Source organism: Aspergillus lentulus (assembly GCF_001445615.1).
Source record: "Aspergillus lentulus DNA, contig: Alt08, strain: IFM 54703, whole genome shotgun sequence".
NCBI lineage: Eukaryota > Fungi > Ascomycota > Eurotiomycetes > Eurotiales > Aspergillaceae > Aspergillus > Aspergillus lentulus.
In genome coordinates, this window is record NW_028322118.1 from 207,349 (window position 1) to 230,735 (window position 23,387).

At 51.3% G+C, this 23,387-nt stretch overlaps 10 protein-coding genes and 1 non-coding gene across 11 annotated transcripts; 5 read left to right on the forward strand and 6 right to left on the reverse strand.

Annotated features, from left to right (window-relative positions):
• Positions 1-46: 46 nt before the first annotated feature.
• On the reverse strand, positions 47-4,036 carry ALT_3339 (cyanide hydratase; the record flags this gene model as incomplete). Its single annotated transcript, XM_089599554.1, has 14 exons — positions 47-81; positions 134-693; positions 738-994; positions 1,059-1,109; positions 1,156-1,194; positions 1,242-1,779; positions 1,824-2,010; positions 2,058-2,212; positions 2,271-2,296; positions 2,802-2,948; positions 2,993-3,037; positions 3,085-3,297; positions 3,349-3,839; positions 3,889-4,036. The coding sequence occupies 14 exons, from the start codon at positions 4,034-4,036 to the stop codon at positions 47-49; spliced, it is 2,892 nt and encodes a 963-aa protein (XP_089455892.1).
• Positions 4,037-4,504: 468 nt separating this feature from the next.
• ALT_3340 (flavin-containing monooxygenase) lies at positions 4,505-6,415 on the reverse strand (the record flags this gene model as incomplete). Its single annotated transcript, XM_089599555.1, has 5 exons — positions 4,505-4,977; positions 5,022-5,660; positions 5,709-6,027; positions 6,073-6,275; positions 6,334-6,415. The coding sequence occupies 5 exons, from the start codon at positions 6,413-6,415 to the stop codon at positions 4,505-4,507; spliced, it is 1,716 nt and encodes a 571-aa protein (XP_089455893.1).
• An 819-nt stretch (positions 6,416-7,234) lies between these two features.
• On the forward strand, positions 7,235-7,347 carry ALT_t076. Its single transcript has 2 exons — positions 7,235-7,273; positions 7,302-7,347. It is a non-coding gene; the product is annotated as a tRNA-Leu (tRNA).
• A 390-nt stretch (positions 7,348-7,737) lies between these two features.
• On the reverse strand, positions 7,738-9,495 carry ALT_3341 (N amino acid transport system protein; the record flags this gene model as incomplete). The annotated part of the gene is made up of 8 exons (XM_033556644.2): positions 7,738-7,824; positions 7,875-8,018; positions 8,068-8,265; positions 8,320-8,678; positions 8,730-9,061; positions 9,109-9,181; positions 9,244-9,257; positions 9,323-9,495. The coding sequence occupies 8 exons, from the start codon at positions 9,493-9,495 to the stop codon at positions 7,738-7,740; spliced, it is 1,380 nt and encodes a 459-aa protein (XP_033412535.2).
• A 1,062-nt stretch (positions 9,496-10,557) lies between these two features.
• ALT_3342 (uncharacterized protein) lies at positions 10,558-13,870 on the forward strand (the record flags this gene model as incomplete). The annotated part of the gene is made up of 4 exons (XM_033556643.2): positions 10,558-10,676; positions 11,649-11,831; positions 11,881-13,207; positions 13,262-13,870. 4 exons carry the CDS (start codon positions 10,558-10,560, stop codon positions 13,868-13,870), a joined length of 2,238 nt encoding a protein of 745 aa, XP_033412534.2.
• A 962-nt stretch (positions 13,871-14,832) lies between these two features.
• On the forward strand, positions 14,833-15,285 carry ALT_3343 (RidA family protein; the record flags this gene model as incomplete). Its single annotated transcript, XM_033556642.2, has 1 exon — positions 14,833-15,285. One exon carries the CDS (start codon positions 14,833-14,835, stop codon positions 15,283-15,285), a length of 453 nt encoding a protein of 150 aa, XP_033412533.1.
• A 25-nt stretch (positions 15,286-15,310) lies between these two features.
• On the reverse strand, positions 15,311-16,940 carry ALT_3344 (aldehyde dehydrogenase; the record flags this gene model as incomplete). Its single annotated transcript, XM_033556641.2, has 4 exons — positions 15,311-15,889; positions 15,938-16,230; positions 16,274-16,491; positions 16,543-16,940. The coding sequence occupies 4 exons, from the start codon at positions 16,938-16,940 to the stop codon at positions 15,311-15,313; spliced, it is 1,488 nt and encodes a 495-aa protein (XP_033412532.2).
• Positions 16,941-17,150: 210 nt separating this feature from the next.
• Positions 17,151-17,803, reverse strand: ALT_3345 (3-hydroxyanthranilate 3,4-dioxygenase; the record flags this gene model as incomplete). The annotated part of the gene is made up of 4 exons (XM_033556640.1): positions 17,151-17,407; positions 17,450-17,552; positions 17,595-17,608; positions 17,653-17,803. The coding sequence occupies 4 exons, from the start codon at positions 17,801-17,803 to the stop codon at positions 17,151-17,153; spliced, it is 525 nt and encodes a 174-aa protein (XP_033412531.1).
• Positions 17,804-18,015: 212 nt separating this feature from the next.
• Positions 18,016-19,206, forward strand: ALT_3346 (amidohydrolase family protein; the record flags this gene model as incomplete). The annotated part of the gene is made up of 1 exon (XM_033556639.1): positions 18,016-19,206. The coding sequence occupies one exon, from the start codon at positions 18,016-18,018 to the stop codon at positions 19,204-19,206; it is 1,191 nt and encodes a 396-aa protein (XP_033412530.1).
• A 472-nt stretch (positions 19,207-19,678) lies between these two features.
• ALT_3347 (nitronate monooxygenase) lies at positions 19,679-20,758 on the forward strand (the record flags this gene model as incomplete). Its single annotated transcript, XM_033556638.2, has 1 exon — positions 19,679-20,758. One exon carries the CDS (start codon positions 19,679-19,681, stop codon positions 20,756-20,758), a length of 1,080 nt encoding a protein of 359 aa, XP_033412529.2.
• Positions 20,759-20,931: 173 nt separating this feature from the next.
• Positions 20,932-23,235, reverse strand: ALT_3348 (Pfs and NB-ARC domain protein; the record flags this gene model as incomplete). Its single annotated transcript, XM_089599556.1, has 3 exons — positions 20,932-21,551; positions 21,607-22,194; positions 22,245-23,235. 3 exons carry the CDS (start codon positions 23,233-23,235, stop codon positions 20,932-20,934), a joined length of 2,199 nt encoding a protein of 732 aa, XP_089455894.1.
• Between the last annotated feature and the right edge of the window lie 152 nt (positions 23,236-23,387).

Genomic DNA, 23,387 nt, shown 5'->3' on the forward strand with positions numbered 1-23,387 from the left:
AAGAGAAGATTCATGGACCATACAGAGTACTATAATATAGACCCGGTCAACCGTCCAAGAAAGCCCAATGCGATACCTCCTCTACCCTGGTCAGCAAACAATACAGCAGCAAACCAAAAGACAAAAAACTCACCCTTCATCCCCTGCAACGCCTCAGCAGCAATCGCATAGTTGGCCAGAATCTTCGAAACAAGTCTCAGATTCTGCTGCAACTCATTCAGAAACCCCGTGAGCGACAAACCCTTGGCGGAAACCGAGTCCTCGGGGCTATTGGCATGTTTTGCCCGCGCCTTGAGATACAGCATCAGCATCGCATAGCTCGCCTGCATTACGCAGCAGGCGAAGGTTGGCATTGTTCGGGGAATCTCTACACGGGAGGCATTTGACAGATATGGAGGTAGGGTCAAGGGGATGGTATGGTCTGGATTCGGGTAGGGGAGGTTATCAACCAGGGTGACGATGTTCAAGGCAGACTGAAGACATATCTTGGATGATGTATGTGAGGAGAATGGGAACGTGAGATCGGGGTGATCGGATTTCATGATTGAGGGAAGGGGGATATCTTCTGGGGGCGAGGGGATGGCGGATTCCGCGGACGCGGCGCCACAGCATTCGGGTTGCAGATCGCAGTGGCGCTTGCGGAAGATGGGGACGTCCGAGAAGGCGCAGAATCGGTGGACTTTGATGCGGGCGCTGAGATGGTCAGCAACAGACTGAAAGAAAGCTGAGTGGCGTACCTGTGCAGCTTGATCTCCGCAATCTGGTTGATGGTCTGTGAGACTATCTTCTCCGGCGAGTCCAAGGGTGAGACCGTCGTGGATAAGGAGGACCGTCTGCAGAGAAGAAGGAGGGTCGTGATTTGATCGTCTAGTTCTGTCATTCGACTCGAGATCCAGGATGCTTTGAACCGAGATTTGACAGTCTGGTCGAGATCGTGGACGAACGTGGTGGCCTCGAGGATTGTCTGCTGCGCCTCAATGAGGAGTTTCCATCCCTGCAGCAATCCTATGGTTAGCTAATCTACTATCATATGGTATATGATCAGAAAGAAGTCCCACCTCGGGATACGGCGTCACAAATCGCGGGTCGTACAAATTGAAAGCAGCCGGCTATGAAGATCAGACCTTAATCCTCGGAAGAATAAGGATAACCTACCATCCCGCTGGCTATCGAGCCTTGACAAACGGTCAAATACTACGATCGTTAGCCAGCGTCATATACTTCAAGAACATTTCACAAACAGTAATCCACCAAGCTCTCCGACGCGCCTCGGCGTACTCGTCATCCTCGACCATCTCATGCAACGACATGTTCATGGCAGCTGCCAAGGCCTGTCCGGCCCGATTGCACATCTTTCTGATATTCCCACGTTGGGCATATTCATAAACACTCAAGAGTACAAGCGCCAGAATAGCCTCGAGTGACAGGGGCACTTTCGGATGGAATGGCTGCCGGGCGATCATCGGGGCTCCGTCACTTAGTGCTCTGGACGGGTCAGACGAGGAGTCTAGTAACTCCAGATCGGCCTCTACTGCTTCGAGAGCCGACTGCGCAAAACTATGGGCTACGCTCCGTCGCAGCCGTGTATCCTCCGGCGTCACCGGTTGCTTGATCCCGGGGTGCGGGATGAGAACGAGGATGGCAGAGATGGCCAAGCTTAGTGGACTGGACGGTCGGAATGGTGAATTTTCATTCAGTGGACGATTGTAGGCCGGGAGTCGTTCCGGAGGAGGTAGGATGGGATAGTAGAGATGGATGAAGACGTAGTAAGCATCGAGTCTGACTGGTCAGTAGGCTGTCGCAACGGATATGAGGTCGCGTACATGTCCTCGTCGCTACCGTATACCTGCAATAGATCCGGGACGGACTCATCGCTTTCTGAGACAAGATGATTCCCATTCTCAACCCCGAAGATATGGTCAAATATGTGTTCCATCTCGGCCACCGAGCTTTCGATGCTGCGTAGTCCTGCACCCGGTTTCCCTAGACTCATAAAATGATCGAGAAGGTCTGATCTGTTAGTGACTTGAAACCCAGGCGTAACGTGACAATTGTACCATCCTCATTGTTCAAATTCCATGGTCCCTCTGCAATAGGTGTTGACTCCTGCGGAATCTCATCCTTCCCACCTACAGTCCGTATGGTGGAGGATGACGACTGTCTGCTGCTGCTCTTGCGCTTGGTGCGAGGAACTCTCGCTCCGCCTCGCTTGCTGGGGATATAGCAGCATATTCTCTCCCGGGAAATGCAATTCGCGCATTTTTCCTGACCGTCGCATCGGATCCGTGATGCGCGACTATATCAGTCGTCAGCTGTCGTTCTACTCCGGTGGCTAGGTGGATTACCAGGCCAGACAAGCAACCTTGACCGGTGGACGCCGGGATGTTCGGCGTACAGGAGTAGTCATGGTGTCTCTCGATGATCATTAGAAAGAGAAAGCAGATGCCGTTTGAAATTGCTGCGTGGTGTTTGCTCGAGGCAAAATTTGAAGAGATCCCGTGTGCAATCCCCGAGAGCAGACACCGAGCAGAATCCTTATTGCCGCATCTTAAATTAGAATTGATGAATCAGGATCGTATGATGTGTGGAGAAAAGGGAATTTGTTTTTCTCAGATTGATAAAACATTTTCTATTCTAGCATTTATTCGAAATCTGTAACTATAACATTTGATTTACCACATGCAGAACATGCAGACTTACAATGCCAGTCTACATTATATCGACGGATAGAACAAATAAAAAGAGCGGAGAGTCTCAACAAACAGCAACGTTCACTTCTCATCTTCAGTTTCCTGGCTCACAGCCTCCAAAGGCGCCGACAGTCCGACCCGGTCCACCGTACGAGTATACGCAACTCCCCCGTTCACACGGTCTTCATGAACAACCAGATCCTTCCGGTTGGTGTCGACCAGCAGACGGATCAGATCCGGACGCATGTAGTGGCCACCCTGTGATGCATTAGCTTGGCTTATTCATGCAGCGTCAAACTTACAAAATCAGCGAGTGCCTTGGAGAGATGGCATTCGTCCAGATCGATCTATTCAAATTAGTCCCTAGACATACACCACGGACTGCTGTGCTTACGTCGACAAAAAGAAGGCCTTGAAAGTTCTTGTCCGGATGCGCGACGAGATTCTGTCCGTCTGGACCAAAGATCCGACCATGACCGTTGTAGATGTGGGGGTCCTCCAGCTCCCTGCCCGGGGGCGTGTTGAGCTTGATTCCGTCGGCGGTGATGGTCTGCCATGGAGCCAGGGTGAAAGTACCCGTTTCGATGGCATACGCTGGTGTGACCAGCTGGGCAACTGTTAGTTCAGAGACAGATACCCAGAGTGAGGGATTGCTTACGTCCGCATTCGCCTCGGCCACATTTGTAAACGGATCCGGGTACTTTAGCGTCTCCTTGCCAGGGTACAGCGGCCAGGCAGCGACATGGACCTGTTCGCCCAGCGAGGCCGCATATGCCTTCATGAACGGGTTCATGTTCTCCCAGCAGTTCAGGTGGCCCACGCGGCCGATCTCCGTCTGCGTCACCGACTCGGTCGTGTCGCCTGTTCCGTCACCAAAGACCAAGCGCTCGACGTGGGTGGCCCGGATCTTGCGGCGGTGGTTGAGGATATCGCCAGTGGGAGAGATCAGGACCTGTGTAGTGTACAGACTTGCAAGGTCGACCTCAGAGTAGCCCAGGGAGACGTAGATCTTGTTGGCACGGGCAGCGTTGCGGATGCGGCGCATCTCCGCCGAGTCGGAGGGGAGGCTGTTCTCCCTGTACTTCTTGAGTAGAGGCAGGCTTTCCTGGTAGTTGACCTTCCAAGCCCAATACGGGTAGCCAGGGATCCCTGTATAGTCGGTAATCAGTACAGCTGAGGAATACGGAAGGCTGCTTACATAGTTCAGGAAAGGCGATGAATTTGCAGCCAGCTTTGCCGGCCTCGTCAATCCAATGGATGGTACGGCGGACAGACTCCTCGAGGTCGAACCAGCCTGGCTCAGCGTTGACTGCTGCGGCCTTGTACTTCTTCAAGATGGGTGCCATGGTGCGAAGTATATGAGTCCGAGTTGGATTCGTTTTCAGTCGTGTCGTTGATATGAAGAGGACAGAGAGCCAGTCTCGAGACCTTTATATATGTTCGAGTTTACCATGTTGCCCTTGAAACTAGATGGTCGCATCAGTCCATCCGGATGATAACTCGTCGGTCTTTGCATATTGCTCTGGGTAACACAGGGGGAATACGTATCATCTTCCTCGGGATCTGTATACGGTCCAAGATCATACGATTATCGCAATGGATGTAAAAGAAGCAGGTCAGCAATAGGAATCTGACCTGCATAGATACAGTAATCATGATTAGTGACGCGCCTTGTCTGACATGATATACTGTCGGCGTATGCTAATTAACTTCAGATCCCGAGCAAAGACCAGGAATCCCGCGCAGAATTGGGAACCTTGCACAATTCCTACCATGATGGTTCCATTGTACTACCTACCCTCCGCTCAGTAGCATCATCTCACTCGGCTTCCTCGTAACAAAGCACTCCCCTTGAGATAGTATCCTCCCAATGCCACAGCAACACTGGCCGCACCCCAGAGAAGCGAGGTGTTACTGATCAATGTCTCCTCTTTCACCCGTCCAATATGAGTTTCTTTCTTCTTTCCAATCAGAGACTTGCCGGTTCCTTCGGCAATATAATCATCCCACCGGACGCTAGAGAGTTCGTTCTGGTAGTCAACGACCGTACTATGCCAGTTATTGGTGATGCGCCCATCCTCGGTCTTGTACCAGCTGCTGCAGTTGGGGTCGGCAAAAGAGCTTTTTCTCAGGGCCGCCTGAATATCCTCGTTGAACTTCTTCACAGCTTCAGGCTTAGGTCGCAAAGCGAGACTCTGACCGTCCTTCTGCGCCTGGAGTATCTGGCTCACCAGGGTGCTGATATACCGTGATTGAGCTTCGATCATCAAGATAATCGAGTTATGCCCTGAGCCGTCAGTATACCTCCATTATTAAAGAGAAATAACTTACCGAGGTTAGTGTTTGGCCCATATAGCATCGCGAAATTAGGCAGATCCTCCACCGTCACGCCGTAGTACGCCATCGCCCCCTCCTTCCAGATATCCGACAGAGACCGACCATTAAACCCCTTGATCTGGATGGGATACATGAACTCGACTGTTCTGAACCCCGTCGCCGCAACAATGAGATCAAACTCCTTCGAGTCGCCGTCGGCAGTCTCGATCCCCGTTTCCGTAATCCGCTGGATGGAACGAGTTTCTAGGGCTACATGCTCCTTGCCTAATGTAGGGTAGTAATCATCCGAGATAATCACCCGTTTACATCCAGGTGAGTAATTCGGCGTCAACACCTCCCACAAATCCGGCCTATCGGGCAACTGCGCTCTCATGGTATCAAGACACGTCTTTCGGATCACATCCGAAAGTGCGGAATTCCCATCAACGACGGCATCGAAAAACCACTCCCGGAAGTCCATCATGAGTGCGCGCTTCCGCCACCGGATGGGCGGGATATATGTCAGCAGAGCTCTTTGCACCGCACCCACGGGTCTGTCCAGGCGTGGCATGACCCAGTTGGGGGTGCGCTGGTAGACGGAAACCTGCGAGGCCGTTTTGGCGATTTCGGGGATGATCTGGGCGGCGGTTGCGCCTGTCACTATTACTCACTATCCTTCAAGCAACATGTGATGTGACGTACCATTTCCAATAACTGCAATTCTCTTCCCCGTCCAGTCATAGCTCCAATCCCACCGGGCGGAATGCATCAGTTTGCCCTTGTAGTCGTCCAGTCCGGGGATCTCAGGCATGTGGGGGACGTTCAGCTGTCCTACAGCTGAAACAAGAAAGTCGGTGGTGATTTCATATGACTCGAGGTACTGGCTATCTTTTTCTCCGGAGACATTGACCCTAACCTTCCATTTGAGGTCGGCGTCGTCCCAGCGTGCTTCCTCCACAGCCGAGTTGAACCGGATGTACTTGTACAGGCCGTATTTCTGAGCGACGCCAATCAGATAGCCCTGTCTCTGTCAGCTTGGCCCTGATTCCTCATACGACGGCAGTACCAGGATCTCCTCCTGGCCTGGATATTCCCTCGTCCAGTCGGGCTTCTGCTCAAATGAGTAACTGTACAGAGAACTCCAGATATCGCAGCATGAGCCAGGGTAGCGGTTATCGTTCCATGTTCCTCCCACCCCGCTACTCTTCTCTAGGATGATAAAATTGTGGCATTTGCTCCGTCTGATAAGGTCAATGGCAGTGCATAATCCTGGTCTTGTGTCAACAGCCGCGCTTGCAGTACGTAGAAGAGCGTAGTATGGACCGACCCGAGATGCCAGCGCCAATGATGACCACCGTCGAGCGGGTAAAGCTCTCATTCCCTACGTGTCTTCCTACGTCTGGAGCCATCTTAGCAATTGAACAGTTAAATTGAGGTCAGTGGTTCACTACAAACTACCGTGCCAAAGCATTTATCTCAAGTACAATCACCCCGCACGAGTCAGTCATCGGCAATGCACAGTTCTGAGCTTTGTCAATACCTCGGATGTGGACACTTACACATTTACACTGCATCAAGAGAGCATTCATGGGAAACCCCCAGAGACAAGCATAAATGCACAAGTCGGGGTTTGGAGGTTTGCTTGCGGGGGGTGCGGGGCTTCAAAGTTACTCTTGCCAAGCTGCCAGAGTTGATCCGAGTACTTGCTATCTGCCGAGGATATCGTGGCCACATCGTCAGATGTTGATCAATACATTCGCATATTATGGAGTGCATGATAATTGATTTAATGGGCTGACGGCAGAGGTATGGGGGGAGCTACTGTGTAGCGGTCAGTCGTATGGTGGTAGAGTGCCAGTAATCAGGCTGCATGCTCAGTTGGACCTCTGTAAACACATATACACTCTGTGCATCACTTCTGCTGCTGTGTTGAGCTCATACTCTCTGGAACTGGACATATCGTCCAGCGTAATCCCTCAGAATATATTTCTACCTGAATGGCCTGCAGACCCAACCTTCAGGTCAGGGACAAAGCCCCCTCGAAATAGCTTAACTGCACGATTTAGTCAGTTGTAGCACTGACCTATGCAGTGCAATCTCATAGTATAGGTAGGTTTAGGCCGTCCAGCTATGTGAAAATCAAGTCATTCTCATGCTGACTCTCCTTGATCTAACCGTTGAATATTGAATGGTTCATATAGCAAAAATAAGGCTGTATGTCATCATAAGGCAAGATGGCCGAGTTGGTCCAAGGCGTGAGGTTAAGGTCCACCTTAATACCAAACTCTTAGAGTTTCCTCATCATCGTATGATGGCGTGGGTTCGAATCCCACTCTTGTCATTCATTTCTTTTTTTTCATTTCATCGATCAAGAAAGTTTGCTAATCTATTTTTTTTAGCTTAATCTCCAAACATAATTTCATGAGATTGGTTATTTATTGGGCTCTGAACCCTAACTAACCTTGCAAAGCCGTTACTCTTCGACCTATTTATACCTGATATCCACCAACCGCATGAGAATACTTGTTACAGCAAGAAGTCTGTGATTAAAGATGAAGATAACAAGACACAATGCATTTCATGTATATTCAGTCAAAGTCTATATACAAGCCTAAGTCTAAACGTCCTCCCATCAATGAATCCGCAGACGCCATGATCTAATATAATTCTCGTGTAGTCATCATACGCTTCAAACATTAACCAAAACAAGATACCGTGTCGTGCACATGCCCTAGTTCGCAGTATTGGCGCAAGTAAAGCTAGTGTTGGAGGAGTCGTCATGGATAGCCTTGCCGGAGACGTACAATCCCAGGCCACACTACATCTCATTAGTCTCCTTTATCTTAGATTAGAATCCAGATCACTTACCATGGTGGCACCGATACCAACAATCAGGATGTTGATAATAGTCAAGCAGATCTTCCGAGGAGAGGAAAACCATCTACCCCAGTTGATGTGCAACCAGTACACACCGGGAAGACCGTAACTGAACCAACTGGCAAAGAGGGAGCTCTGTCTTGCATTAGTTTTTGATCCCAACAGGTCGAGGTTTATGACATACAATCAAGCTGACAATATTGGTGAAAGAGGGAATACCCTCGGCGATGATCCAGGCAATGATCCAGCAACTCAACCCAATGGCAATCCATGAGCCAACAGAAACCAGATCGCGCTTGTGCATGCGATCAGTCTTGCGGAAGATGCGGACATAGATGTATTTCAATCCAACGTGGCCGTTGACCACACCGGCTCCGACAATCTATCATGTTGTGAGCGTTCGCACAGCAGACGATGAGGCGAGAGTAGTACATACCGTAGGAATGGCAATACCGTAGGCAACCTTCTTCAGCAAAGGACCGGCTGAGCCCAATGCGGGTGACACAACGTCGTTTCCAACGTAGTAATAGATGACGATGGCGGCTACCACGTAGAGCGCAATCTCGAAGAATTGCAGCATGCACAGGGACTTGGGGAACTCCTTGGGGTCCTCCATTTCCGCAATAAGACCAAAGAACGCAACATGGGCACAGTACGCAAAGACAATGTTGGTCACACCAGTGAAGGCGTGATAGAGGTTGGTCTCGGCGGTAATACTGATGTTAGCTCCTCCCTTGAACTGGACGGCGACGCCAATCATGGTGATCATCACCGCGGAAAAAATACTCAGGAAAGCTAAGAGTTTGTCAGCTCTCAGTTCCAGAGAATAACCAAAGGCGCCCTTACATGCAAAGGAGATATATGTCAAGTTCTTGATCGTCCGAGGCAACGAGAGCACCATACAGATGAGCATACCAACGATGCTAAAGACGATCGAGCAGGTGCCGTGGTCGGTAATTGTGTTCATCATGACGGTAAAGGTGACAATATGACTGCCCATGATGAAGATCGAGAACAGAATCTGGCCCAGACCGAACAGCTCACGACCAAATCGACCCATCAGGATTTCTCCGGCATCAGCAAGGTTGTGGATATGAGGATAGGCTTGTCGGAATTGTCCAATCGTGTAGCCCGTGTATAGGGCAAGGATACCGAGGCCGACAATCAAGATGATCGCGCTGCGACAATTAGTGACGAGCGCGGATGCCGTCAAGCGTACACTTACGGGACGAGACCGAGAGCCGCCAGAGTTGCCGGCAAGGAGAGTACACCGAGAGAAACGGATTCAGCGATCATAACTAAACAGGAAAACGCGTCAGATTCACGTCGACTGGACCATTTTCCCCATTCAGTAGCTTACACATTCCACATTGCCTGCACAAGTCCTCCGTCAGCTATCAACACCCTTGTCATAGACAGATCAGGACTGCAATACGTACCACCACTTGAGGGTCTTGTACTTGACTTCTGCATTTTGCTCGTCGCCGAAAGGATCAATGTAAGGGGTATTGTCGATTGGTTTCAAGTCGGCACCGTCATCAAGTGCCTTCTCTTGATCTTTCTGTTTGGCCTCAATGGCTTCCGATGGTGGGGGGACGCCCTCCAACATCATTGTCTTCTTTCTTCTTTTGCTCCGGAATGGGCAGTGACGAGAATGAATTCTACCCAGCAACGGATGGTGGACGAGCTGTTTGGCGAGTTAACAAGACGAAAGAGAGGAGGATGTGATGATATGAGTGGAAGGTGAAAAAATTTCTAGACGTCAGCCAGGTGGGTCGTGGCAATGAATCTCGGAGTTGGTGTTGACTGAGAACGCGGAGATAGTAGTTGACTGAGGAAATCGATTGGTAATTGCATTAGAAAACACCGAGATAAACAAATTCCAGAAGACATGCAAAGACCCCAGATGCCGGAGCACAATCGGCAGTAATGGACCGCGTGTCATGGCCGCTGCTTTCTTTCTGGCGTGGAAAGTGCTATCGTCTCGGCCAACCAACTTCCTAATCTGCATTGCAGCAACTCAAGCTCTGCTTAAGGTACAGATCCTGCGGCTGTGGAGCTTATTTGTGACTAACAGTAATCGCCATCCAATCATCACTGAGGAATCTTCAACAATTGAGTAACAAGAATGGCTCCACTTCCGCCTTCTGCCGCCGCAACCGAATCTAGCCGTTTTTTGCATGCACTCTCATTGGCCCGTTATACTTCCCTCGGACCACTGGGAATTGCTGTTATTAATGCTGTGCCTTTTCCGCCGGGATGCCAGAGATTTTAAGACTTTGAAATCAGTGGCTTAACGGAATCAGATGGTGAGGGATGGCTAGAACTCCGGACTGCACTTGCGAAATGCAGACTTGCATCCACCACTGAGATGTTTCGCTTATCGGATGCTCATGGAAATGGTTTACCGATCAGCAAGTGCTCTGTTGGTTTATGCTTGCTAGAAGTGTTTGATCCCTATGCTTGCCACCTTCATCATCGCCGCAGATCATCTCCAGTATGACCCCATAAGGCTTTACTCATGTTTCTGCCTCAGCTTTGACCGGAAGTTCCTTTTACATTGACAAGTATGGAACCCTGGCTTTGCAATTCTGTGCAAGGTTCGTGGCTGGTGTTGCTTTTCCTGAAGGAGTCCTGTTGTAATGTGATCTTTCTTTGTGACCTTTTGGCGCCGATGTTCTTCTTACCCTACACTGCTGAGGTTCGCTCTGATGCCCTCAAGATTGATCATGCAGACTTGGATACCCCATACTCCGCATCCCACGCTCAAGGAGGATCGTCCCCCATGAGATTGTACGTAAGAGGTTGCAAGGATCATCAGTGTGGTCGGTTAGAGTGCATGACGATATTATACCGGATTTAATGGAGAAGATGGTTGGAGACGATGTGTCAAGGAATCTCGGGGAGCAGGTTCTCAATGTTGTCGTATTGGAGAAGATGGATCCTACGAGTACATTATATTGGAGTATGGCAAACCGGCCTCTCCAGTTATGCTGTTGCGTACGAATGAGGTTGTTGACTTACAGATTCTTCAAGATCTGTTGAGTGCTTATACTTGAGCTTGAAGTGGTAAGTTGGCTACTTTAACTGGTCATTGTGCGACCATCGCAGAAGGCCGTTTGTAATGTCTGCTAGCACAAATGCAACTGTACGAGTAAGCTTTGCAGCCTTGGTGCCTTAGACAGTCAGATGATCACCTGACTAGAAGGGTCAGGTGACTCTGGCCATTCTCACGTGTGCGAGATCATGTGACACCACCTACTGAGACATCACTTTTGGCTTCTTCGATCCCTCGATTCTTGCAGATCAAATAATCGAGCCAATGAGAAGATCCACAGAAAGATAGGCTTTTCCTAGCGACTGCACTGCCCCATAAAGATCTTGAAATGTCGAATCCAAGTGGTTGATAATTTGGGATGGTGGAGAACCCCGGTGTATCCACCCGCAAAAACTGCAGCCTTCAGGCCTCAGGGGCAAAACGCTCTGCTTTAATGTCGACCGCAAACTAGAGTCCTTCTCATGGACATGGATCATGCATGATCAGTCTCTCTCCTATCTACTCCGTAATGCCGGAAGATTATGTTGTCGCCATAGTAGAATGCTGCCTAAGTCATATTCTCTTTGTTGTCTTCTGATCTTCCTTTTTGTGTTTATATTACCATGTGAAGGAGCTTTTGTACGGCATTCTCCATGCGAGACATCAGTCTTGAATCGCTCGTCGGACGTCAATCTCCACATTGACAGTGTACGCGGTCGCATTCATAGCTCCCAAAGTGCAAGAACATTGTCATTGACCCTGCTGGGTTTCTACAATGCATCACAGGTTACCTGTACCGATGTTCAATTGACGGAGGAGCATGACTTGCGCTTCCGAGTGCTCGGCTACCCAGTTGGTCGTCTAGATCGGGTTCAAAAGCTCTGTTATTCCCCTCCTGATATCTGGAGGCTGTAAGTTTAGGGTCCTGAATCCCTCCGATCTCTGCTGAACTGTCACCAGACCGAAGTCTCTACAAGTCTCCAAATGGGACTTGACTTACTCCCTTGCATATGGTCATCCACTTCATACTCTTGCCGGGGAATTTGAATTCAGCCTACCTAATGGCACTAATATTGGCTGTACGGCTGCTCGGATCACTCCCGACATTGGGGCTGCTGCCTCGGCAGCCTTTACCTACTTTCCAGCCGCCATCATCCTCCTAGTGGGCATAGCTTCGTGGTGCAGACACGCCCAGCAGCGAAGACGCTCAGTGCCCGAGCAGGGAACCACACCCGCACCTCAGGATTCAATAAGAAAGATTGTGGTCGATGTGGCCGACTACGTGCGCTACCTCCAGTTCATCTTCCTGACTGGTTCCCTCACGATGCAATACCCGGGTTTCTACCAGCCTATAGTCAGCCAACTGGCGTGGTCATCGCTATTATTTTGGAGTGGACCCATCGATCACGGCTTCACGTATCCCGGGATAGAAGACGGAATTTACTCGACCAACGGTACTTGTGGACTGGAGTACATGGCGCAGAATCTTGGATTTCCCTCCATGTTGGATATCATGTTCGACGCTCTCATAAATCTGTGCATTGTCGTATTTGCAATCGTGGTTATATTGCTGGTGGGATGGCTGATCAGGTGCGGATCGCGGCATGGCGTATCACTCGATTCTGTCCTTGTGCAAATCCCAGAAGCATGCCGTAGCATTGTGGGCGTCACGCTTCTGTTCTTCAGCCTCCCTCTCTTGGCGTACCTGGCGTATCCATTCGTCCTCGTCGCACACCTCCCCAGTTATCGCATTTGTCTGATGGTCTTGATGATTGGGGTCCTCGTTGGCTCAAATCTCTTCATCGCTCGCTATCAGACGAAACAGAAGCCCAGGAGATCTGACCACGACTCGTCCAAGGCTTCCCCTCGGGTTGAGGCCTCCATGGAATATATCGCCCATTATCTTCTTTACTGCCTTCCACTCATTCAGGGTCTAGCCATCGGTGGTCTGCAGCTCTGGGGCTGGGTGCAGCTCCTCCTGCTCGGCGGATGCGAATTGATCATTCTCGCCCCCCTCATTCTTCAGCGACGGACGAAATTTATGCTTTCGAAAAGTGCCTGGTGTGCTGCTGTCCGCTTATTGACGCTCATGTTGAGTTTTGCCTTTGTGTGCCCGTCTCGCGAGGTAACAAGGCAATGGATCGGCTATTTCATCTTGGTTCTCCATGGTGCGGTAGTCGCGTTCGGCTTTTTGTTCATCTCGGTCTGGCATATAGGACGGTTCGCCATTAGAGGACCCGATCGTAGGGTTGCCGACGATCGATGGGTGGGTTCAAGTACAGTTCCGGTTAGTCTCGAATCTGCCTTAAGGTACTATTGCAGCGAGCTTACTTGTGTCCAGAATTTGAATCTAGCCGAACTCTCAAGCCCAAGTCACAAACGCCGTAACCTCGACGGAAAGAGTTTAGAGGTCAACTCCTTTGACGGCACCTCCGATCGCTACCGTCCAGGTTCCTCGCGCAGAATCTACAGAGGTTTTGAGAACCGTCCGGATATGCTGAACTCTCATACTTTGGCAGAAGCAACAGCGCCATATTCACCAAACGCTTCGACGTTTTACAGACCCCCGCGATCTCTTAATGGTAGAGTCGCTTCTTACGAGTACGAGAATGCCAGGCCTGATTCCATCGATTCAGTTACCGAGTCATCCGAGTCGGCGCAGACAGATTCCAATGCGTCGCAACGTTCAAGCGACGCCTTTGACGAGCTGTTACAGTTGCCGAGTAAATCGGGCGTCGACTATTCATTCCGTGAGTCGGATTTGTATTATGGTTGGCGTCGTGGTGATTCAGGACAGTCACAAGAGTCGTCGTCGAATGAAAGCCCGGACGAGGGCCAGTCGAGTCGACAGACATTCTTGAATTGGAAACGCAGTTCTGCTGAGCGGTTCAAACATAAGAAGACAAAGGAGAAGGGGTTTCAAGTGATGAGACCACCACGGCCGACGTGACTTCATTCTCGGACTGCAGCACCTTTTTTCCTCGACGACTCGATACCTATATCCATCGAAATAACTGGTCATGAATGTATTAACAATGGTGGAGCATCGTTGGCGTCGTACTCGCCATGACAAGTTGGTCGTTACTCGCTGCCTCCAAATATCGCCAGGATCACTTTTAGAATACCTTGCGCAGGAACCCTCGTGTAGCACGATGACGTTTCCCGATCAGGGTCGCTTTCGAAAGGTACTGCATCGGGAATACCGACATCGAAATATCACGGATCAATAAATCCAATCCATCCGGCTTCTGGGTCGGATTATCCATTTGCATGACCACGTCGACGCCGTAGGTCACGCTCGGCCCACAAAGACCATTCTGTCAGTCTGGCAATCAGGGTTACGGTTAGGATGATCAGGCGGAAGTCCATGTGCCCAGATCGATGAAGATCAGCCGCCCACCACTTCATATCCTCGGAGATGCGCGTGGAGTTACGGGATACGTGTCCCGTGCCCCCGAGAGGCAGTCTGCCTTGACGGCGGACTCGTTGGTACAGAAGCGGTTATGAGACAACAGCTACCGTACAGTCATTGGTCCCAGCTAGCGACGAGACAGAGTTTAGATTCTCTGGCGCTTGCCATCTCACCCGATGGATCGACGTACTGCCAGGTTCAGCTTTGTGACATTCGCAGATATGGACGCTCTGGCAACTCAGTATAATTTTATCTCAGAGCCACCGGCTTATCAAATGCATCGTGGCAGTGTGCAGAGTCAATATACATAGAAGGATAATTGATTTGAACAATATAATTATCTCGAGTTTGTGAACCACTGTCCCGATGCCGAACACAATCCCCGCTCTATCCGGATAACATCCGGGGCGGATCCGGTTCCGAGTCTACAACAGCCAAATATAACCTCGGTCTCTTCCCCGCGATCATCTCTTCAAACATCACACCTCAAAATCCTCAAAATGTCCAACGGAACACCCTACTTTCTACCCGCCGAAAAGGCCCAAGGCCTAGCAAACTACCCGCACGCCCGCTTCGCTCCCACAACTGCACACCGCACCCTGTACGTCTCCGGCACCTCCTCGCGCCGCGGCGACGGCACCTGGGACGGCGTGACCGAACACGCAGACGGCACCTGGACACTCGACATTCGCGCTCAAACAGCCGCAGTACTCCGCAACATCGAAAGTATCATCCAAGGCGCGACGGACGGCCGCGGCGGGCTGCAGAACATCGTCGACGCGACGGTCTTCCTGATCGACCTGCCGCAGAATTACAGCGGGATGAATGAGGAGTGGAACAAGGTCTGGCCGGACCGGGCGAATGCACCAGCCAGGACAACGATTGGGGTGAAGGAACTGCCGAATCCGAGGCTATTGGTGGAAATTAAATGTACGGCGGTGGTTGAAGTATGAGAACCTGTATCTAGATCTAGACAGACTAAACGGAAGGAATATGCAACGTCCGCACATTACTAAATACATCTCGGCTATAATCGCCCCCCTCCCGTCCTGTACCAGACGCCTTCATCCCCCCGAAGGGCGTGCCCAGTTCGCGCACCAGCCAGCAATTCACCCACACCATTCCTGCGTCCAGCCGCTCGCCGACCCGGCGCATGCGAGCTCCGTCCCGCGTCAGGAGGATACTCGCTAGTCCGTACTGGCTATCATTGGCGCGCGATATTACTGCTTCCTCGCTCTCGAACGAGCTGACCGTCACCACCGGGCCGAATATCTCGTCCTTCATGATTGGGCTGTCGTCCGGAACGGTGAGAATGGTTGGTGCGATCCAGTAGCCTCCCTCCGGTGTCTCCGGGGGTACCGAGCCCAGCTTGAAGCTATCCGGGTATTGGGTGGCTAGGGAAAGATACGAGCGGATCTTGCGGTAATGGGCGAGGGAGACGACGGCGCCGACGGTCTGCCCGAGGATGTAGTGCTCCTGGACGTAGGCGACGAAGCGGGACAGGAAGGAGTTGTAGATGGATTTTTGGACGTAGATTCGAGAGCCACAGAGGCAAATCTATCTCGTTAGATTTTCGAAGGTATCTCATAGGGCGAGGACTCGTACCTCTCCCTGATTCTCGAATGCTGCCCTTGCGGCCGTCGCAACAGCAGCGTCAAGATCAACATCGTCAAAGACCAACGTAGGATTCTTCCCGCCCAGTTCAAGCGAGACATGCTTCCCTATATCCTCGACGGTATCCCTCCGGATCTGAATCCCAGTCGCCGTACCACCAGTGAACGAAACACCCCTGACACGGGGATGCCTGACCAAAGCCGAGCCGGTGGGATTACCGGCCCCATAGACGAGATTCAGAACTCCGGGCGGGAGGCCAGCATCTTGGATTACCTTTCCAAGCACTATCCACTTAGCATTACCCCAGAATCCCGACGGGAAACTTACAATATGCAGAAACGCTAGTAACTTCGCTCGGCTTCGCAACAGCCGTACACCCAAACGCCAGACACGGCGCGATCTTCCAGGTTAATAGGTACAGCGGCATATTCCACGGCGAGATGAGCGCAAAGACCCCAATCGGGGAGCGGTGCTCGTACGTCAGCACATTATCGTCGGTCCAGCGCGCAGCGGTCCGTTGTTGTTGGATGTATGTTGCAAAGTACCTGATCACCGTGTCATTAGCTTTTTGTCTAGTGTTTCCGCAAAGGATGTACCTGAAGTTAGAGATAGCGCGGTCAATCTCCACCCTTGCCCGCGCAAGGGTCTTTCCCTGGTCGATACTCTCCCATACAGCGAAGAGTTCGCGGCGTTCTTCGATGAGTGTCGCGATGCGATTCAGGTGTGCGGCGCGCTTCGACGGGGCAGTCTGCGACCATGAGTCGAAGGCTGTCTCGGCGGCTTGGACTGCGCTTTCGATGTCCTGGGCTGAGCTATTTGGGACGCGAGCGAATATTTGCCCGGTTTTTGGGTTGAAGGAGTCTATCCATTCGCCGCTGGTGGAGGGTGTCGGGGCGCCGTTGATGAGGTTTTGTAGTTGGAAGGGCTCAAAGGATGATTGTTGAAGGAGAGACTCGGCGGCTTCGATTGAAGCGTAATCCCATGGTTGAATCATTGTCTATACCGGTCCAGTCTCTATTCAGGACATGTAGAATTGCACACAATTCCTAAGCGATATCATACGCGGGAAGGTATCCGTCTCTATACAGTGGATCTTATCTATAGATCCGTACCCCGCATTCCAGTGGGACCGGGAGCGGATACGGAGATTGCCCCGTGTATAACCTCACATTCATTGGCTTCGAAGAAACTATGAGTAAGAGCTTCACTTTAGATCTGCAATACAACCGCATTCCCCGCATCGTCGACTCTCCTCGTCTTGCTGCCACCTCTCGATGATTGGCTCCAGTTGTGTCCCGAGGTCTGAGCAGTGAAAGACCTCCTCGCGGATGATTGTAGGCGAGGGATGATTTCCCTTGGTACAGTACCATCGCAGTCGATCGCGAGATTCCGCCGGTCGTTGTCGTTCCATCACTAGACCGATGGTATCTTTGTATCGGACGGGGTTGTGGGGTGTGTTTCCTACATATGTCAGGATGATCGACTGGAATTCGGACTACGTACCTGGAAGAAGGAACATCTCGCCCTCTTTGATAGGGATGTCGCGAAATGTATTGTTCTCTACGATCCGGAGAAGCATGTCGCCTTTGACTTGGTAGAACCATTCCTGCTTATTAGTCTAGCTCAGCTTCTACCACCGGAAACATACTTCGGTTTCATTAACTAGAGCTGTCAGTTACGATGTTTTCATTTTGGAGGAACCGTACCATGATAGTCATTGCGTTCGTTAGGCCCTCCCACTGCCATCAGGATAAAGTCATTCCCCTGATAGAGACAGCAGTTGTTGACCGGAGGTCGTAATTTGTCTTCATTTTCGGCCAGCCAGGTGGCCCAGGACAAGGGATTGAGTGTCGTCATGTTGATCTGGATGCTGATTGTCATGCTGTCCGATGATGTCTACCTGGTATTTATCGATGCATCGGATGCTATCCGGATGGGATCCGTATACGCCCCGCATATAATACGGATCGTAGATACCTGGGGTAGATCATCTGTTCTTCTCCAATTTCATTACATCGGATCAACAAGATATTCATCATAATCATAATAATTGAATTGCAAACATCAAAATGGGAAGTTGTTGTACAAACCACCTCCTTCTCCGCATCGACATGCACACTCATATTATGCCCCCTTCGCTCCCTGACCTCTCCTCATATCCCTCCAACACTCCTCCCATATCATCCTCAGACTCAGATTCATCCACCGCATCAGCCTCAGAATCACCATGGCTCACCCTCCGCCCAAACCCCGCCAACCCAGACGAAGTAGACATGTACATAGGCGACCGCTTCTTCCGCACCGTCGAGAAAAACTGCTACGACACGGCAACAAGACTCGCCGAGATGGACGCCGCAGGGACAGACGTACAAGTCCTCAGCACAATCCCCATCCTCTTCTTCTACGACCAGCCCTCCGCCCCCGTGACCGTTCTCGCTAAACACCTAAACAACCATATCGCCTCCATCTGCCGCCAACATCCCACCCGATTCCTCGGCCTCGCAACCGTGCCCTTACAAGACGTCCCCGCCGCCGTCGCAGAGCTGCACCGCGCAAAGCACGAGCTAGGGCTCCACGGCGTCGAGATCGGAACCACAATCGACGGGGTTACACTCGACGATCCAACCCTGCATCCGTTCTGGGCTGCATGCGAGGAGCTGAACATGCCCGTCTTCGTGCACCCGCTCGGCTACACCTGGCCGAAGGAGAACCCGCGCCGCTGGGCAAAGTACTGGAGCAGCTGGCTCATCGGGATGCCGTGCGAGACGGCGCTAGCACTGCATCTGCTGACCTGCTCCGGGACGCTGCTGAAATTCCCGAGGCTGAAGCTGTGTTTCGCACATGCGGGGGGTTCGTTCCCTGCGTTACTGGGAAGGATCCAGCATGGATATGACTGTCGGCCGGATCTGGTGGCGGGGGATGCGGGGGGAGTCACGCCCACTGAGCATGCGACTGTGCGGGAGAATATCTGGATTGATAGTTTGACGCATGACGTTGAGTTGCTGGAGTATCTGGTGAAGAAGGTTGGGGCGCATAAGATGATCATGGGGAGTGATTATCCATTTCCGCTTGGGGAGGTGCCTGAGGCAGGGAGAATGATCGCAAAGGATGGACGGTTGGAGACATTCTTGTCTTGGAGGCAGCGGGCTGAGATTCTCGCGGGAAATGCGTTGAGGTTTTTGAATCTGGATAAGGATGAGAAGTGGGCAGGGTTGATGGAGGAGAGGTGGAGGATGTTTGAGAAGGTATATATCAAGTGATTTTATGGCGAATGATGTTCAGACGGACTAATTAATGGACTCTCTGACTGTGAATTAATACGTGGATTGTCTACTCTTGTCTTTCTCTCTTAGCCGGTTGTTCTTCCTCTTTCTCGATATCCGCATTTTGGACTCCAGTCGGGCGCAGACAGAACAATTCGTTCATTCACGCTGTATCACGCATGGGCAAACCCTACCACCTCCTAGAATGGTTGCTCCAACTCTGTCCGTCAAAGTGCGCTGAGACAGTGTCATCTTTACTCCAGCTATCACCTTAGGTTTCTATATGGGACCAGTGATTCCGAAATGATGACCAATCATATGGGCTGATCCAGCTCTCCACCAGATTACCTGACTTATCCTCGGCATTGAGACAAAGTTACTTCTTACTCATTGTGACTCACGTAAAGCCAACATCATAACTTATATCCGCTGAAGAAACCATCTCCTACTGCGCAAGTCAACGAACAATATGTCTCACCTCGTCACCACCATCTGCCGCTCATACCCATGGATGAAAGCTCCATTTGTCGTCAGTGCCCCGATGCGGGTAATGTCCGGCCCCACACTGGCAGTCGCTGTCTCCCGCGCAGGCGGGCTTGGATTCATCGGGCCGGGTGTCAAGACTCAAGACATCAGCGTTGATCTCGAGGAAGCATCGACCTTGATAAAATCGCTCTCTACGCCCCAAACCCAGCCTTCTTTGCTGCAAAGCCAACCCAATCTCCCCGTTGGCATCGGCTTCCAACTCTGGAACGACGACATCGAAGTCGCCGTCTCCACAATAACCAAACACAAGCCCTGCGCCGCCTGGCTCTACGCCCCCCGCAACGGACAAAAAGACCTAGATACCTGGTCCCGGCGGATCCGGCATGCATCCCCCTCCACCCGCATCTGGGTCCAGATCGGCACGCTAGCTGAAGCAAGGGAGCTCGCACAGGGCATTGAACAGCCAGACGTGATTGTCGTGCAGGGAGCAGAAGCCGGCGGCCACGGGCGGGTAAACGACGGTCTGGGAATTATGGCACTCCTCCCGGAGGTGATGGACAGTCTTCCACCGCACATCCCTGTGTTTGCAGCTGGGGGCATAGCTGATGGACGTGGCGCGGCGGCGGCGCTCTGCCTCGGGGCTACCGGCGTGGTGATGGGGACGCGGTTCCTTGCAGCTACAGAGGCGAGGATTAGTCCTGGTTATCAGCGGGAGATTGTGCGGGCGAGTGATGGCGCCGTCTCGACGACGAGGACGTTGCTGTATAACCAGCTGCGGGGCACGGTGGGCTGGCCGGAAGAGTACAGTCCTCGGACGATTATCAACAAGTCGTTCATTGAGCATCAGGCGGGTCGGTCATTCGATGAGCTGAAGACGCTTCATGATGAGGCTCTCAAGGCGGGAGATGCTGGGTGGGGACCGGAGGGAAGACTGGCGACGTATGCTGGTGCTGCGATTGGGCTGATTCATGATGTGAAAGACGCTGAGAGGATTGTCCAGGATGTGCAAGGAGAAGTTTTACAGAGGCTTTCAATGGTGCAAAAGGCCAATTCGGCGCAGTAGAGGGATGGAATTGCTTTGTATATGATACATTAAGCTGGTATCAGAATGATTGATGCTATATGTTTGGAGATAGTAGCCGTATCATCAGAAATGATATACCTACTTATTAAGCAAAACAAGGCGTCAGAATCCGACGGGCTATATATTACCAGCTCCCCAGACTTTCACAGCAATCACGCAGTTTCGACGGCTGTCAGTGATTGCCGTGCTGAATCTTCTGGCTGCAACTGTCTTTGGGCGAATGCCGCATTGTCGTGTATATCCTCCTTTGACAACTTTAGTCGCACGAAGAAGCGCACCATGCCATGCATGAAGAAACTGTCAATTATAGTATCCGAGCGCTTCCGGTTGAACTTGACAAACCCGGACTTCTCTAGCTCCCTGAGCGCAGATGCGAAGTCATCGCTCTGTGAATGCAAGTGGAGCAACCACGTCAGATCGGGTGATTCAGGGCTCTCGCCATACTGGGCAACAAGGTTCGAAATGGCCGAGAAAGGTATCTTGTCACGACCAAGGAGAGCGAGAAGATGTAGAAGCTTCACTGAGTCGCTATTCCGCCTCCTCAGAGCGTCATACGACATTTCAAACGCTGTCCAAAGAGTACGCCCGGTCTCGTAAGTCTCGAAATACTTGCACAAGGGTGTTTCAAATGTCGTTTCAGCAAGTTGTCTCTCAAATTGCAGACTGTATTCGTTTATAGAAATGATACCGTAAGAGAGGAATGAGCCAGCTTGTTCCAAGGCAAGAGGGACGCCTCCAAACCGGCGGGAGATTGCCCTCGCAGTTACTGGAGCTGTGGGCAATGTGAGTACACGGCGGAGCCAGGATTATATATTTTGGATGAATACCTGAAGAGTTCGAGATACTGCTACCTGACCACCTCAGAAGGAGCTCAGAGCCTGCTTGCTCGTCAACGCCATTCACTTGGATCCCTGCAAGGTTCAGCCGAAAATGCAGATCAGATGATGTAGTTGTCAATAACACATGGCCATGGTCACTGGAAGGAATGTACTTCCTTAGATCTAAATAATCAGGTTCTTTCGGATCCCCGCGGCCATCAACCCCATCGAACGCGATGATCCAAGAACGATTCGGGACTTGCTCCAACCACTCCAAGACCATATCAACAGCTGACTGCCCTTCATTGCTGTTTTTACCAAGCATCGTCAGAACCTGAGCAAAGCAACCGTGGATCGAGTCCGCAGACGAGCTGTCGATCCACAAAATGTAATCATAAAGAGGTTTGTGAATCGTTATATAATGGACTGCCAACTGTGTCTTTCCATAACCATTGAGTCCCCAAAGGACGACGCCTTTTCTGCCTCTCTGGGGCCGTCCAAGGTGCTGCTCGATCTGTTCCAACTCAACATTCCGCCCAGAAAAGACCGTCTCTGGGATCGGAACCGTCATGTGCAGTTTCTGCCGCGAAGAAGAATCTAGGGCTAATGATTAGTATGGTCAAGACAGGCTCTCGAGAATAGCTTACCTGCTCTAGCATTGTGTTTCCAACAACCCAGAAAGGCTTTAGCAGCAGCCGCAGCCGTGGCTGCAGCGTAGTTCTGCCATACCTTATGTTTGTTGCTATCTGCATAGTCGCATACGCCCTTGATGATGACAGATGGAAGATTATCCCATACTCCGGCACCTTCCATCTCAACCGCGAGGACTCCTTCATGTTTCGCTAACAGATCACGGTGTTGCGCTGACTTCATCACCCTATCCGCACATCCGAATGTACCAATGTGTACATTAATACGATCAGAGTTCTCGCTGGACCGAAGACGAAGGGGATGCGTCTCTTCGCAACCGTGACGAGGGCAACTGACGGAGTCTCCGTTAGCACAGGTGCAACGATGACGTCCGATCGTCCGATTCCGATGCAGGTTCGATTCCTCGAAGACAATATCCCGTGAAATGCCCGGGCACATCCACCTCTTGTTCAGCGCTTGCATATCCTCCAAATGCCTGTTTAGCTGCCCCTCAAATGCACTATAAACCTCACTGTTCGCCAGCGAGGACAAGAGCGTTCTTATCTCTTGATTCGGCCCTCCAAGTCTCTCCTTGACGCGACTTGTCCGGTGGAAGCCATCCGCATACTGCCTGCCGACATCATACTCAATCATACTATCGCTGATGAGGACGTCTCCGAGGAATATCTCCGGGGAACCGCCCGACGGAAAAGGGACGCCGCCGCATATGCCCACGAGCAATGCCAGCCGAATGTTCGGGAAGCTGAATCGCAAGTTTGTAGCCGCGCAAGCTGCGTTCACCTTGCCCATATGTGGCAAAGGGCACAAGACAATGTTGTGCTTCCCCATTCGTCCCATCGTATAGACGTTCACATCTCTATAATCTTTCATGTGGCCATTGCAGAGCCTGCTATAGGTTTCGTCCAGCAAGGCTTCGACAGCGTTCACTTCCCGCGGAAGAGCGCATATGATAGCAACCTCAATATCATCACGGCTGCTCGGACGCATCTTCAGATGAAACTCACGATCATGGCAACAAATCCGAATTTGGATTTCGGTACAAGATCGCGTAAATTCCACGTTTGCCTATTCTTCAATAGACTTATCTCCGCAATTTCTCAAGTTCAGCCTGTCTGTTTCTGCGGGGAGTCGGCATTCAA